The sequence below is a fragment of the Maniola jurtina genome, chromosome 23 (genome assembly GCF_905333055.1).
Source record: "Maniola jurtina chromosome 23, ilManJurt1.1, whole genome shotgun sequence".
NCBI classification, from domain to species: Eukaryota; Metazoa; Arthropoda; class Insecta; order Lepidoptera; family Nymphalidae; genus Maniola; species Maniola jurtina.
In genome coordinates this window covers 726,201-741,945 of record NC_060051.1, presented here as the reverse complement: position 1 = coordinate 741,945, position 15,745 = coordinate 726,201, and the positions used below count along the sequence as shown (strand labels likewise).

The 15,745-nt window shown below is 38.8% G+C and overlaps 1 protein-coding gene across 1 annotated transcript in view; it reads right to left on the bottom strand.

The window, feature by feature from the left end:
- The window catches only part of LOC123877291 (apolipophorins), a 51,095-nt gene that overhangs the window by 14,216 nt on the left and 21,134 nt on the right, over nucleotides 1-15,745 (bottom strand). The window contains exons 15-37 of the mRNA XM_045923914.1: nucleotides 15,484-15,678; nucleotides 14,850-15,029; nucleotides 13,925-14,462; nucleotides 13,189-13,362; nucleotides 12,461-12,804; nucleotides 11,971-12,186; nucleotides 11,339-11,483; nucleotides 10,479-10,854; nucleotides 9,689-9,914; nucleotides 8,876-9,030; nucleotides 8,622-8,775; nucleotides 7,937-8,161; nucleotides 7,493-7,668; nucleotides 6,151-6,259; nucleotides 5,630-5,786; nucleotides 4,549-4,718; nucleotides 4,099-4,244; nucleotides 3,615-3,869; nucleotides 3,065-3,206; nucleotides 2,493-2,637; nucleotides 1,738-1,929; nucleotides 662-900; nucleotides 126-224 (exon numbers count right to left, since the gene is read on the bottom strand). Of these exons, the coding sequence (XP_045779870.1) occupies nucleotides 126-224; nucleotides 662-900; nucleotides 1,738-1,929; nucleotides 2,493-2,637; nucleotides 3,065-3,206; nucleotides 3,615-3,869; nucleotides 4,099-4,244; nucleotides 4,549-4,718; nucleotides 5,630-5,786; nucleotides 6,151-6,259; nucleotides 7,493-7,668; nucleotides 7,937-8,161; nucleotides 8,622-8,775; nucleotides 8,876-9,030; nucleotides 9,689-9,914; nucleotides 10,479-10,854; nucleotides 11,339-11,483; nucleotides 11,971-12,186; nucleotides 12,461-12,804; nucleotides 13,189-13,362; nucleotides 13,925-14,462; nucleotides 14,850-15,029; nucleotides 15,484-15,678 (4,758 nt within the window). The remainder of the gene's footprint in view (nucleotides 1-125; nucleotides 225-661; nucleotides 901-1,737; nucleotides 1,930-2,492; nucleotides 2,638-3,064; nucleotides 3,207-3,614; nucleotides 3,870-4,098; nucleotides 4,245-4,548; nucleotides 4,719-5,629; nucleotides 5,787-6,150; nucleotides 6,260-7,492; nucleotides 7,669-7,936; nucleotides 8,162-8,621; nucleotides 8,776-8,875; nucleotides 9,031-9,688; nucleotides 9,915-10,478; nucleotides 10,855-11,338; nucleotides 11,484-11,970; nucleotides 12,187-12,460; nucleotides 12,805-13,188; nucleotides 13,363-13,924; nucleotides 14,463-14,849; nucleotides 15,030-15,483; nucleotides 15,679-15,745) is intronic.

Genomic DNA, 15,745 nt, shown 5'->3' with positions numbered 1-15,745 from the left:
CGATTCAAAGCAGCCGCGTCACAGTGAAGTAGTAGAAGTAGTAGTAGTGAAGTAAAGTAGGGATAAGACAATAATAGAAGTAAAAAAATCTACTAACTTAAAAAGTAACTTCTGTCTGTACTTACATTGCCGAGGCAGGAGTGTGAGATGACACCGTTGGTTTCAATCTTGATGGTATTGTCGTTTGGTCGGTTTAGAGATCCTCGGAACTTGATTAAAGCTTCCTGTAAAAAATCAGTCAAGTGTGAGTCGGACTCGCACACGAAGGATTCAGCACCATCGTATAAGAAATTTAGATTTTTCAAAAACCCCGAAAAAAAATCCGGGATAAAAAGTTGCCGGTGTCAATTTCCGGGACGCATGTTACCTCTGTACCAAATTTCATATAAATCGGTTAGACGGATGGACCTTTAAGAATCCAGTGGGAATTTTTTGATTTTCCGGGATAAAAAGTAGCCTATGTGCGTTCCCGGGATGTAAGCTAACTCTGTTTTCATCAAAATTGGTCATAATGTTGGGCCGTGAAAAGCTAGCAGACAGACAGGCAGACACACTTCCGCATTTATAATATCAGTATACTAGAAGTATGGATAAAACTTTATTTTTTTTGTTTCTCTATTAGTACAACGTGTTACAAGGGATAAGTATTATCACAACTGACCTTTCCAATCCTCGGGTGGCTAAATCCAATCAACGCAGAGGCCTCTCCTTGTTTGTCATTGCCAGTGATGTCGAAGTTGAACCTTGCAGCGGACTTGGTTTGGGGTTTGTTCTTGTCCGGGTAGAGGGAGATCTCTCCGCTGACGGGGAAGGGGAGGTTTTTGTTGGTGGGGTAGCGGACGACGGATTCTAAAGCGATGACCCTTTGGGGGAACGTCAGGACGATACCAGCTGGGAATTCTGGAACAGAAGATGATTAATTTAGGCACGGTGGTCAGCAAACTTGTTCAGACACAAAAAATAGCGCATATACCGACGATATAGTTTAACCGACTTCAAAAAGGAGGAGGTTCTTAACTGAGAGAGTGTGGGGAAATCCGAAACCATAGGACAGGGAAACTGTCTAAGAAAACTTCAGCTCTTTTTTTGTGAAAACAATCTTGGCATACTCAATTTTTTGGTCAAGCGTGAGATGTCCATAATTTTTTTTTAAGTGCCGATCGATTCAGTTTCATGTAAAGATCATTTTATTGTAAAAAAAGAAAAAAATCGGGACAGCAGAAATTAGTCAAATAAAGGAAAATGGTTGGTTAAGTAACTAAATGTTTTTTGATACAATTTGTAATATTATATGCCATATCTCTCGCCATAAAACTGCTGTAAACTCCTTAGGGCTAAAAAATTAGTGTTTCCATTAGTAGCAAGCCACATTGTCACATGTCGTTGCTCTAACGTAAATAAGTGTAAATTAAAAATTCATAACACCCCCGACAAGTGAAGGTTACAGTAACTAGAAAAGAGCTGATAACTTTCAAATGGCTGAACTGATTTTCTTGAATTATAGCTAAGAACACTCTCGATCAAGCCACCTTTCAAACCAAAAAACTAAATTAAAATCGGATCATTAGTTTAGGAGCTACGGTGCCACAGACATATACCAGATACCTACACACATACATACCTAAATCAAACTTATAACACCCCTCTTTTTGGGTCGGGGGTTAAAAAGCATTTAGGCATCATGTTAACTGCAGTGCAATTGTACAAAATAAAAGATAGGTAGGTATAGATACGTACTGCCGTGTTCAGGCTGGCTGTAGACATGGAAGTGGTACTTCTTATTCTCCCTGTTCACGTGCAAGTTCATGTCGTACTGAGGGAAGGTCTTGTCTGAGAATTCGTTGGCCACTTGAAGACCGAACTCCGTGTTTAATCCAAGCTTGCGGAGGTCGAAACCAGCGTTGAACTGATGTTGGACACAACCAGGTTCTGGAAACAACAAGGATCATCAGAAGAAAATAAATCTTAACCCATCGCTGGCCAAGTGCAGACTTCGCACACCTCGAAAACATTGAGGAAAACTTTAAGGCGCGCAGGTTCCGTCAAGATTTTTTTGATTTTTAGAGTTCCGTACCTCAAAAGGAATGTTTTCAAATGCAATTTCTGAATAAAACCAAGTTAGAAATTGAAGATGATCAACCTGCCTTGATCCATACTAATATTATAAATGCGAAAGTGTGTCTGTCTGTCTGTCTATCTTTTCTGCTACCTTTTCACGGTCCAACAGTTTAACCAATTTTGATGAGATTTGGTACAGAGTTAGCTTACATCTTGGGGAAGGACATAGCTGGCTACTTCTTATCTCCGAAAATCAAAGAGTTCCCACGGGATTCTTAAAAGCCCATCTGTTTAACCGATTTATGTGAAATTTGGTACAGAGGTAGCTTGCAACTTTTTATCCTGGAAAATCAAAAAGTTCCCAGAGAATTTAAAAAAAAACTAAATCCACGCAGACGAAGTCGTAGGCATCATAAGATGTAAGGCATACTTACTGGTGGTGATAAGTTTGGCGTTGACTTCAGCATGAGCACACTGCTTCTTTTCCTCGCAGTAGACGTACGAGGTCTTGTACTCCAGGTTGGTGATGCGAAACTCCGCCACGTGGTTGCGCTCTCCGTACGCTACGTTGATGAACGTCTGTAGAAGTTGAAGAATGAAATACATTCTAGAATTGAAACTGGCTTGAGCTACAGAAATTTCTATGGCATCATTGCGATAGATACCTAACTCTATCGCAATCGTTCCTGTCAAATTAAAGTACCATAGAGATCAGTTTAGGAATCACCTAAATGTGCGTGGAAAATTGAATACCACTTCAGTTTAGTCCTACATAAGTATTCATACACACCCAGTCAAGAATTTAAGATTCAAATCCAAGTAAAAGCCATTTTTTAGCACGGGTTAGTGATTTTATGCAGCTTTGGCAAGTTAGTAAATTGCAGTGGTTGAAGCTATTCATCTGATCACACGAGAATTAATACTAGAGTCAGAGATGTCATAGATGAATCAGTATTTAGAATCCTCAGATACAAGAGAAGATAAAATAGTAATGAAAGAATCTAACCTCGACTCCTTGTTCGTTGCCTTCAGTGAGAATGGTGCGGATGTATTTGAAGTTGGCTGGTTTCTGTTCGTCTTTGACCTTCAGGGTACCAGAACCTTCGATGATAGTCTTTGGCCCTTCTTGTTTGCTGATGAACGATGTACTAAGGACAAGAAATAAATATAAGATGAGTCATAAAAACCTGTGAAATTAAAGGACTTCAATTTCTCCAAGGCATTTTATTGTGTTTAATATTAGACTTTCTTCGTTATGACACTATGAAATTAAACACGTTGTTGGAAATGCTTGGGTCTTATTGCGTTTTATTTTAGTAATTTAAACAAAAAAATCAGTGATGTGAAGTATTCCAGATTAGCAATAGCTAGGGGTGCTCCTCAAGGGTAACTTTAGGTCCTATTTTGTTTGTGATTTCTATCATAGACAGTGTTATTACTATTGTTTTCTCCTATTTTGCTCCTATACATACAATATACAACTCTACCTTGTGCGAGCCTTGTTTCTCGGATAAACAGCTGTATTAGAGGTAATAAAGGTAATAAATAAGTCATACCTTCCACTCAGCACGTTCTTATTATCATTCATAGCTTGGAATTCCAATCGCTTGCCACTTCCAGCGTCCTTGCTTGAAATATCTACGTTGTAGTTCTTCAGATCAAGAGTGGGCGCATTAGCGTGGAATTTGACGATCAGATCCTTATCAAAGTTAACTTCGAATGTAGAGTCCAGGTCGAAGTTCCTGACATTTTCTATCTTGACCTCCATGCGTCCTTGCGTTGATCTCGGTGCGATTCCTTTGAAGTACAACCTATGAAAGAAATTATTTATTTTTAAATGTTAGTCATTTTTTAAATGCAATTTATGTAAATGTACACAACAAAATAAATTTAGTAGGTAATCAAAAAGAAGACAGTTACATAGATAGTTAGACTGAAAGTATAGAAAGGATTGAAATAGAAACTAGCTAGGTTTTTTTTCTTTATTTATTTAGGGACTTTTATATCTGAGTAGGTACATAAATATTTTCTAAAATTTACCTTGCTGGCTTAGGTGACGCGGGGCTGCTATATTTGAGATCAAACACAGGCTGAGAAGAAGAGTAGACGACGAGACCTTCCGATTTGTAGACCCGACCGTCGGCGTCAATTACGATAAGGGTGTTGAATGTGTCGGGAGATGGGTTCTGTAGGAATAAAGAATTAAAAAAAACTGGTCAAGTTCGAGTCGGACACACACACGATAGGTTCCGTATCGTCGTATAAAAATAACACTTTTTTAAACTTGTACGGTGAATCGAAATTTTTATAATTTGTTGTTATATAGCGGCAATAGCGAAAATTTCAATTCTCTACCTATTATGGTTCACGAGATACAGCCCGCTGACAGACAAACGGATGGATGGATGGACAACGGAGACTTAGTAATAGGTTCCAATTGGCATCCTTCGGGTACGGAACTCTAAAAATGGGTTAAAATAAATTTGTCACCTTGGCGTTCATGTTGATTTCCATCTTCTTGAACTTCTCGTTCTGTGGAGAGTTGACCAAGAACTTCAGGTCGAGTTCCTTCTGGTTGGATGCGCCTTGTATCGAGAGGGAAGTGGTCTTGCCCTTACCGTAGTGCGCATTGACGTTTACCGCTCCTGATGTTCTGTCCTCTACAAAACAAAGAGAGACAGTTGGAATATTTCTTTTGTTAATAATTTATCAGTATTTTTCGGTAGTTATTAATGAAAAAAAAAATGTCAATTACGCTGGTTTTAGACTAAACATGCATTGACAGAATAATTTCTGGGATGATAATATGGTAGGTATGCACACAGATTCTTCCGCATATCAATCAACTAAGAATACAATTTCGGTTCTTAGTTTTAATGATTCTGTGTCTGCAGGAATACAATTCCTCATTGATGAGGGTCATGACCCCTTTCCATTAATCAATAATGTGATCCCAGATCATTCCACATACAACTCGATTAAGAGAACGAGATTTCGAGTCTTATGTTTTACGGTATTATAAGAAGTTAGTGATGATAACCGGAATATGTATCATAAATCCATACTATCCATACTAATCATCGATGTATATAATATTATAAATGTGAAAGTGTGTCTGTCTGCTACCTTTTCGCGGCCAACAGCTTAACTGATTCTGACGAAATTTGGTACAGAGTTAGTTTATATCCCGGGTACGGACATAGGCTACTTTTTATCCCGAAAAATCAAAGAGTTCCCAAGGGATTCCTAAAGAGCCATCCGCTCAACCGATTTGTATGAAGTTTGGTACCGAGGTAGCTTGCGTCCATGTTATTGACATAAACAACTTTTTATCCCGCAAAACCAAACAGTTCCCACGGGATCTTCAGAGGCCTACATCCAGGCGGACGAAGTCGCGGGCATTTTCTTTTTAACAATAATTTTGAGGTAACTTACTGAAAAACACAATATTGATATCAATTTTTTTTAATTTACTAATTCCTGGTAACACCATTCAGCAAATATTTTAAAATAAATTTATAATAAAATTTGTCTGGTTTGTTTCCAATAAGTAGACTAAAATAATACTCACTAGTGTCATCGATTTTGTATTGGGCATCAATGTTGACGGGATCCACATGTGGTAGGATAACCTTCAGCTTGGTGTTACCATTCTTCCGGTCATACTTTCCGTTCGACTCTACTTTGAAGAGATCAGCATTCACTTGTACGGATTGTAGAATGTTAACCTAAAAGTAAATTAGCAAACATTTTATTAATTTTAGTATAGTTTAAGAGTTTTTTCAAATTATTTGACTTTTGAGCAGTAACTAATTAATTAATTAAAACTATTAATTAATTTATACATCAGTCATATTTAATCGATTTAAATCTATTTGTATTATGTTTTCCAAAATAAAAGAATTTCAATTAATTTCAAAAATACGGTTCAAAATTTGATTTCATTTTGTTCCTATTTTATCAGTGAGATTCACAATTTTTTTGGCGTAACTTTTAGACCAATGCTTCATCTTTGGCTTAACTTTACCTATGCAAAGGCCTCTTGGCTTCAAATTCGTTCCTCAAATTAGATATAGTTAGTTGTAAACTTACTTCAGCGGCTTGGTTTTCGGGCTGGTTGTAAGCAAATTTGGAAACCCACTTGATATCATGTGCTGTCTCGAATGGCAGTCTTAGGGTAACAGTGCTGTCTTCGACGTACCTGTTTATAAGAAAAAAAATCAACATTGAAACGGATTTAGTATAATTTTTCTATACCTAGAAGAATAAGAAGGGTTTGGGAGTTCATTATATTACTGTCCCAAAAAAACTCCTACCATTATGATTTTATAGAAAAAGGGTCATGACCCTCAGTAACTTGTAATACGACAGAGAAGAATAGAAGCAGGTAAGCCATCAACAAATATTAAGAATAGAAAAGGCCCCAGGATATTTCCTTGCAGTATTCCACGTATTTATTGCTGGGTTATGATGCATAGCAAAACTGAAACCAATATTCGTCTGAGACGTACACTCTATCAATCGTAAAATAAAAACTATAATTTATTGTGTTCTAACTGGTTTAAGATTATAACAAAAGGTTGTTTACGCATTCTTTAGAAAAACGTAGAGAACTCTTAATCTATACTAATAAATAAAATTGAAGTGTCTGTCTGTAATTTCGAAATAACTGCCTCATATTAAGCTCATAGGGTTATTTGAACGATACCTTAACTGAATCACACGTTTTTTAAATTTTTGTCTGTCTGTCTGTCTGTCTGTTTGAAAAGGCTAATCTTCGGAACGGCTGAACCGATTTTGACGGGACTTTCACTGACAAGTAGAGGATTGACCAGGGCGTAACATAGGCTACTTTTTTAACCGACTTTCAAAAAGGGAGTTGTGTTTTTTACCTATTTACACCGAAATCTCCGAGATTTCTGAACCGATTTGCGTAATTTTTTTTTTTAATCAATAAGAACTTTGCGACATTGTTTCATAAAAAAATTGGATTCCAACTCCTCAATCCTGTTGCTGCAGGGGACCTGACCACCAAGACTGATGGGATGGAATCTAAATCCACGCGGACGAAGTCGCGGGCATCAGCTAGTTCTTGTATAAAATCTTTAATGCGTATAGCGAAGTTTGTTAATAATTTCATAAATTAAGTTCTCATGTAATTTACTGATGTCTTTTATGAGAATAAATATCTTTAAACCTAAATCTAATGCTAAAATCAACTGACCTCAACTGTTGACCAGATTTAAACTTAAGATTTTGTCTACTATCCACAATAACCCCATTACATTACCCCGTGGCGTAGAAATGTCCTTGAAATCAATTTTCTAGTCTCAAGATTGTGTAAGACACACCACACAGCTCTGTCACTGTCATTTCTGACTCTTTGTATAAGTTTCATTAAACTAGTAATTTATTAAAATTAACATTAACTTACTTTTTCTCTGCCTTACTAGGCAGGTTGACTTGGTACTTTCCAAACATTTCCATAGCTAAATCATCACCGTAGCTCATTTTGACTCTGTAGTTATCATCAATGGTATCGCCTTCCGTATAAGTTGCAGTCACATCGACAATACCTTTCTTTGGAAGCATGGTACCGCTTATTTCGTTCTGAAAACCAAAAATGTAAACGTCTTTAAGTTACATGGACTCAGTTGCCACCACGTCGTCGTTTTAAATTCACTTGGGATCTCCTCGGCTTCGCCTCATCCTCCCATTATTACTCAACTGGAAATTACTTTATTTCCGCCCTGGATTATAATGTACCTACTATTTTTTTTAAGGGTTCTTAGGTTCAATTTTTGTATCGCGTTAACAAGAAAGCTAAAATAGGATTGCTAAGAGATAGATACTCTATAAGTTTAAAACAATAAATTACCCTGAAAGCAATATCGCTCTTCGGTCCTTTAGGAACGTTCTTCAAGCTGAATGTGTTGAGGAGGTTCTTGCCGCCCTGGACGTTCAGTTCCACTTGGCCTTCCAAATCAATGGTTTCCTTGTCCCAGTTGGTGTTAGTGACCTTAGCCTTGTACTTGATAGTGGAGGCTGGCCCACCACGCTTTGTTGCGTCGGAGAAGATTGCCTCGGCACGGCCATTTACCACCTGCACACAAAAATATCATTATTTTTGAACATTATCCAGAAATAGAAATAGAAAGATTTTGAAGTAAAAATCTCTTTAGTGATTTGAAACTCAATGAAACGAAAACCCGACCCTAAAAAGAGACATGCAAATACATCTGTAGGATTTAGCTCGCGAGAGAACGAGATAGAAAACATTATGAAGTGTTGCGAGGTGTTTCGTATTATTTCATACTTTACTGGCCGCTGATTCTACCGAGAAACAGTTGACAGCTTCTGACAATTTCTGTTTGAACTTTTATAATAAAACTAGCTGACACCCAGCGTGTGCTACTACGCAAAAAAAACGTAATACAATCTTTGCATTAGTGCCTTTCTAATGAAACCGGTTTAGGGGACATCGGTTGGATGGTTTCAAAGTCTATAACGGTCATATGTAGAAACGTTTTTGTGTTTTAGGAAATATTAAAATTAATTCTCACATTATCTTTCTCAGTGAATTCTCTATCGATCTTCAAGCTCAAGCACCGTTCATCAGGTAGGACGACTTCCACACTGGCGTGGTTCTTGCCAAGATCCTGATAGTCTCCATGAAGGTTCAGTTCTGTGGTTTTGCTGTCGTATACCAGTTTGTTCCTGAAAGAGATCAGAAAAATTAGTGACAACTCTTACGTTCCTAATTCCACTAAGAATCGGATGTGTGTGAACGAGGGTCAGGTGGAAACAATTTACTTACTTGCTATCAAGTAGTTTCTCAGTTCTTTTGTTGTTGGTACTGAAATGTATCTTGTCATTGTCGTTCTTGCCAAAGTTGAGGAAGAGGTCCACATCAGCATTGTACGTTGGATCCTTGACTACAAACTTAACATCTCCCTTGATCACGCGATCAACCTGTGGAAGAAAAACTACTTGGTGAAAAATGTTTCTTGACAAAAAGTGTTTTAGTCTATTTTGTATGAAGAATACATGAATACGATTTTGGCTAAAAGCTTTGAAGGTACTTTAAGGTCTCCGAATAAATAGTCTGCTAACTGGCAAAATATTAAACAATAAATGACACTTTTCGTAATATAAGTCATTTTAAAATGATCCAACTTTATCATGTTGTGGCAAATCGAGCAAGGCAAGAGCTATGTCGGGAAAATGCAGAGGATTTTAAATCGCGATCCCCATGCTAAAATAATTGGACAGCCAGGCTGATTCTGTGCGCAAAAAATGTACCAGCCCTTGTCACCAGAAGAGGCTATTAATCGCGTTAAAACGTCTCGTAATTTTTTTAGCACTAAGACTCCATTGCCCCAGGGTCTTCACAGCAAACGGATTAAAAATGTAACTCTCGATAAGAGATGCATACTTGCACCGATTATCGTTTTCAGCCATTTCTGATGCGTTCCGGTCTTGATGCTGTCTCCCTGATATGACACGGGGCCAATGTGCCAACGCACATTCCGTCCCATATTAGGGCCCGTCTTCGTTCCCAGGGAACCAGCGTCAATCCATCATCCCTGCCGGCTGAATGAGCGCAGGAATACCAATCGTTTAAGCTTACCATTTTAAAGTGGACCATGATGTTGCCATTTCCTTTTCCATCGTTGTCGGTAACTTGGAACTGGCCATTGGCTGCGATGGCGTCCTTGAGGTTCAGCTTGAGTTGACCATTGGTGTTGGCACCGGTGTTGATCTTCAGCAAGAAGTTAAGCAGTTCTCCCTTGGAGCTGGAGACAGTGGCGTGCGAGGAGCTCAGTTTGGCGGTCTCGATGTAACCAACGTCGAATCTGGGAAAGAATTATTATGGACCATTAGAATTGTCTCCTAACTTGTCTTTGAGATGAAATTGTGGAACAACTGAGGAACTGTGCAAACTGTAGAATCAACTCCAATTGACGGTGTTCCCACTAGATTACAACAGGGTTACTCAAGGGGCGGTACATTCCTGAAAGACCGGCAACGCATCTGCGGTTCCTGTGGTGCTGCAAATGTTCATGGGCCTGCCGCCCAAGTTAATCACTTAACATCAAGTGACCCACCTGCTCGTTTGCTCGCTATTATTTTTTATAAAATAGCGAATCATGGAATAACTAAGTTGTCCGCAACTTCGTCCATGTGGACTAAACAAATTCAAAACCCATATTTTACTCTCTTAGGGCTTGAATATTCAAAAACCCTTTCTTAGCAAATGTCTGCGTCATAATAGCTATCTGCATGCCTTTCAGCTCTATCAGTCCAGTAGTTTGAGCTGTGCGTTGATAGATCAGTCAGTCATTGACTTATTCCTTTTAAATATTTAGAAGAAGAAGCCAATTGGCCGCATTGCTACAAAATTAGAAAGCTCCACTTACTTTACATCCTCATTTTTCCCAGCACCAGTAATCTTGAGGTTTCCAATAGCACCAACATTTACATCGCTAGCCTTCATTCTGTGAAGGACGACCCCAGAAAGCTCGTATCTGCCAAGGTTCTTGAAGTCAATATAGTTCTCCAGGTTAGATTTATCAGGGGATTCTATTTCACGTTTCACTAGGCCCTCAACTGCTTGCTTGTCAAAGTTGATCGCCCATTTGACCTTGTAATCTCCTTCCTTCTTGATGTGGGTGCGTCCATCAACTTTAAGACTTGCCTGTCTGTTCATGTAAAGTCCACCAACGTCTAAGTCAACTTTCTTGGGATCGAGTTCCACGTCGAACTTTAGTTTGAAAGGTAGTAAGTGGTAATCAACTGAAACAAAATGTTCCAATTTCATTTTTAAACAATATACCTTAAAAATATGTCACACACACACACAAAAAGTGAACGTTTGTTAAGTGTAATATTAAGTAAAGACTGCCTACTGTAACATAGTTTTGCTTTTTTTTATTCGATTACAAGTTAGCCCTTGACTGTGATCTCTCCTGGTGGTAAGTGGTGATGCAGTCTAAGATGGAAGCGGGCTAACCTGAAAGGGGTATGGCAGTTTTCATTCCATACTCCTTTGGTTTCTACACGGCATCGTACCGGAACGCTTAATCGCTTGGCAGTGTGGCTTTGCCGGTAGGGTGGTAACTAGCCAAGGCCGAAGCCTCCCACCAGACCAGACCAGTTTAGAAATTATAACCCGGGACCTTCCACTAATAAGACCACAGCGCATACAACTGCACCAGGGAGACCGTTAAAAAAGTTTTCAACAGACTCGACGCCAAAGGATAGTTAATATTATACTTACATTTGTTTTTACTGATGATACTAATTCCTTTCATCTGAGAGTTCTGGTTGATTACTTGGCGTTTGTAGAACTGACTCAAAGTGACTCGGTAGTTGGAGTTGGAACAGCCTTCACTGTAGTACATGTCGAATTCGTTGCGGTTGAGCTGTAGAATAACAATATAAAGTTGAAAACCAAAACCCGACTACGATTGATTTAATACACGCTGAAATATTAGAGTGAAATTGTTTTTCTGTCGCTTGGTATATTTTAATGTTGTAGTAATAATTAATTATATTCATGAACTCAAAATTTTCTCCTCTTTAATTTCATATCCCACTCGATACAATAGCAAAAAAAATTTTTGGAGACCCTCACTTTTTTTGATGTATAAAACCCGTTAAGGTCAACTTTTTTCGTACAAAATATAGCCTATGCCACCCGGACTTTACAACGATTCAATTGAAAGCTCATTCATCAAAATCGGCCCATTTAGGTAGTCAGTTAGTTTAGGCGCTACGGTGAACACACAAAATCTGGATACAAACATACATACATAGTACATGCATGTGTTTCTCCGAGAAACACATAAGTAATTTTTAAGCAAACTAAGGAAAAACGGACTAAAAGATTTACTAAACAAATTGTCTCACCCCTTCAACATTTTCAAAGTGGCCATTGATTTTGAAATTGACATAAGGGTTCAATGTGTTCCGGAAATCAGCTTTGAAGTCGTAGTTGGCCAGGGAGGCGGACAGCATCGCGTTGTGTTGTCCCTTCATCATTTTCAAGTCCATTTCCATTTTTTTGGGTTCCCTGCTGAAGTGACCCATTAGGGTTACAGGCTCGTTGCTTTCTGGGAGGTTGAACTGTGGAAAATAAAAAATATAATTTACAATATAAAAACCGGCCAAGTGCGAGTCAGACTCGCGCACCGAGGGGTTCCGTATTCGGGTATTTTTTCCAACATTTTGCATGATAAATCAAAAAACTATTATGCATAAAAATAACGAAAATCTGTTTTACAATGTACAGGTAAAGTCCTTTCATATTATGATACTCCACTTGGTAGAGTTATTTTACTTTGAAAATTGATTTTTTTTTTGATTAATTAAGGGTTTTCAATATGACGTTTATGCTTACCTTAACATCTGAGACTGTATATTTGACACCAGCGCCAGTCTTCTCTTCTATGATTTGACCATCAACATGAATGTTCTTTTTGGGGCTCTGTGGCACCTGGTACTCCAGAACAGGTTTGTAAACATGACGTCTGTCATTTCCCTCGATGTTCAACCCGACACGGCCATAGTACGAAGCTTCGTCCATCTTGGCTTTCATCACAAGAGCATATTCACTAGGTTTGGTGTAAACGGAGAATTGGCCGTACAAGGTTTTGATAGGAGATTCCAAGTTCAGCTGTATTGTTTTCTCTTCCTGGTTATTTATTAAATCTGCCGAGATTTGGGTGCGGCGGTTCTTAGATCCTGAAAACAAAATTAATTTAGCTACGCATTCATAGACACAAATATTATAAACTACTACTACTTACGTAACTTTAGCGGTGAGAGAAAACATCATGAGAAAACCTGCATGCCTGAGAGTTCTCTTTAATGTTGTCAAAGGTGTGTAAAGTCTGTCAATCCACACTTGGCCAGCACGGTGGCCTTATGGCCAAATCACATTCTGAGTGTTCACTTACTTGTGCTATAAGACGTATCTACCTGCCTTTAATGATTCTAGGTTAACAACTTCTTGACAGACACGACAGACAGATAGAAACAAAGTGATCCTATTTGAGGATTCCTTTTTCCTTTTGAGATACGGAACCCTAAAAATTATTTGAGTAAAAATCTTTTTATTTTTTATACCTTCAGCATCAAATAGCAGCTCGACCCCGTATCGACCTTTGGGGTCATTGCGGAGAACTCCCTTGATATGGTATCCTCTGAGGTCATTTTTCTCCAAGACAAGGTTTACCTTCGTTGATCCCACCAATGGGTAGTGAGACAAGTATTGTGATACTGAGTTCCGGGATTTAGGACCTGAAAAAAACTACTTTTAGAGACAACAAGACTAAAAGGGATGGATAAGCAAAATCGTCAAAGACAACGCATTGTCGGTTCATCTGGTGCTCATGGGTAATCTGGTGCAAATGTTCATGGGTAATCACTCAAGATCAGGTAGCCCCCTTTCCCATTTAGCCGCTATTTAAATATTTAAAAAAAAAACAATAAATAGAAATTGCTTCAGAACTTATCGTCCTTTGGCTTGTGCCATTACATTTAAAATTCTAACCGAACTAAAGTTTCATCTTCACGATTATGAACAGATTTAAAGTTTATAAGTTTGTTTGTAGGGGGTAATCTCTGGAACTGCTGACCCGATTTTGAAAATTTTTTCACCAGTGGAAAGCTACACTATTCCTGAGTAACATAGGCTATATTTTATTTTGAAAAACTTTGAGGTCGATACGAAAATTCAAAACAGATTCCAGCTGGGCTTGTGTACTTATTTAAATCTTTAGTTTATGGGCCGCGCAAGCTGTCATATTGCAACTATAGATAGAACTACTAATTTTGAGATAACTGTAATATCATTTCTTACCATTGAACGAGAACGGCAAAGTCAATTTTCCACACAAAGTCAATCCCAGCACTTGAGACAGCTGGTCAAAGCAACCAGAGTACTCATTCTTTTCACTCGCAGGTGTTACAGGCGTTCGCTTCTCTAGTTGTCCATTTTCAGCGGTGAAGAATACCATATCGCTGGAAGCTGTGAGGATTTCTTGCTTATCGAGAGGCAGGCCCCATTGTAGATCGATTCCGTTGCCATTTTCAATGACCTTAGCTGATACGTGACCACCAGTAGAAGAGTGGAGATTGGTGATCACTTTGAGACCAGTTGCTACTGATCCTGCGTCGACGAGCATGATAAGAGAAATTTCAACGTCAGTGCTTGGGATCAACTTGATGTCTACTTTGGCGGATTCAGGGTTTCTGAGGCATGATCGGATGTCAATTGAGGAAGATACATCTACACGTCCAGTGGCAGCACCAATAGCGTCCAGTTTGAGTGGGAGACCAGTGGAGGTTGGGTATGCCAACTCGGCGTCCAAGAAGAGAAGATGTCCACGGAGCTCTTGCTGCAATTAAATAAAGCGTGTTGGTAAATATTATGTTTTTCAAGAATCCTATACCTGACCCCATAAAAGATAATAATTTTGATGCCGATTGCTGAACTATTAAATTAAGCAATACTTGATTTCATCATCATCATTTTAACGTTTAAACTACCATGAGTGATTTCTATTATAAGTAGGTAGGTATAGGTTGTTACGGCTATATTCATGTATTTAGGTCGATGTAAGTCCGACTAGTTTCAAACCCATCCGGGATGCTTTGTCATAGGGACTCATCATCATGATCGTGATCAACTCATCACTGGCCCACTACTGAGCACGGGTTTTCACTCAGAATGAGAAAGGTTTAGGCCACAGTCTGAATACCGTAATCATATTACGTGGAGTTACCTGGAAGTGTTTCATCTTGTCCATGCCCTCGTTCATCATCTTCAAAGACTCATCAAGGAAGCCGTTAGCATCAAAGCCTTTGCCGTCACCGAACGACAGGAACAAAGCATCAGTTCCGAACAGTTTGACATACACATCTAAATCCAGCTCATTGTTGTAAGGTGCTGACTCGGCTTTCACCTAAAAATCAAAATAAATGTTAAATTTTAAAACTGAAGACTTCACAAAAGTTTGACGCAATGCCACTTGCCTATATTGCCTTTTAATTGAATAAACATTTTGAATTTGAATTTAAAAATATCGGTCTTTTATTGGACATGCTTCGGACAGTGTACTCAAGAACTGCGCGAACTTGTTCCTCCTTCACCATCCTTTTTTTAATTTATAGGGTAGCGCTTGGCAATCAGCCCTGCTGGCAAGTGATGATGCAGCCTAGGATAACGCACTTGCCTAGAAGGTGCCTATTCACTCTTGACTTGAAGGTACATTAAAATTGGAAGGGAAAACTGAGGCTGTAAGGGTGTTCCATGTTCTAGCGGTTCAAAATGAAAACGAAGAGGCAAATCGCTTCGTACTCCCGACTTATGTCATTTCGCTGCGACATTACCCACAGGAAGTTATAAAATAAACGTACCTGTCTATCAAAGTTGTCGACCTCGCTCTTGATGGAACGGCGACCTCTTACACTTTTCTCAGCTTTCTGAGCAGATTCTGACATCTTGTTCTTCAATTCATCGAACAGTTCTTGGGGTTCCTTGGTGCGGAAGAGGCCTCGTGGACCGAGGAAGTGTTCAACCACGCGGTCCAGATTGCCCTGGCGACCTCCAACCTGCAGACATTAAAAAAATGTGTTTAACTAGCCCGCAACTTTGTCTACGTGGACTACCAAACATTAC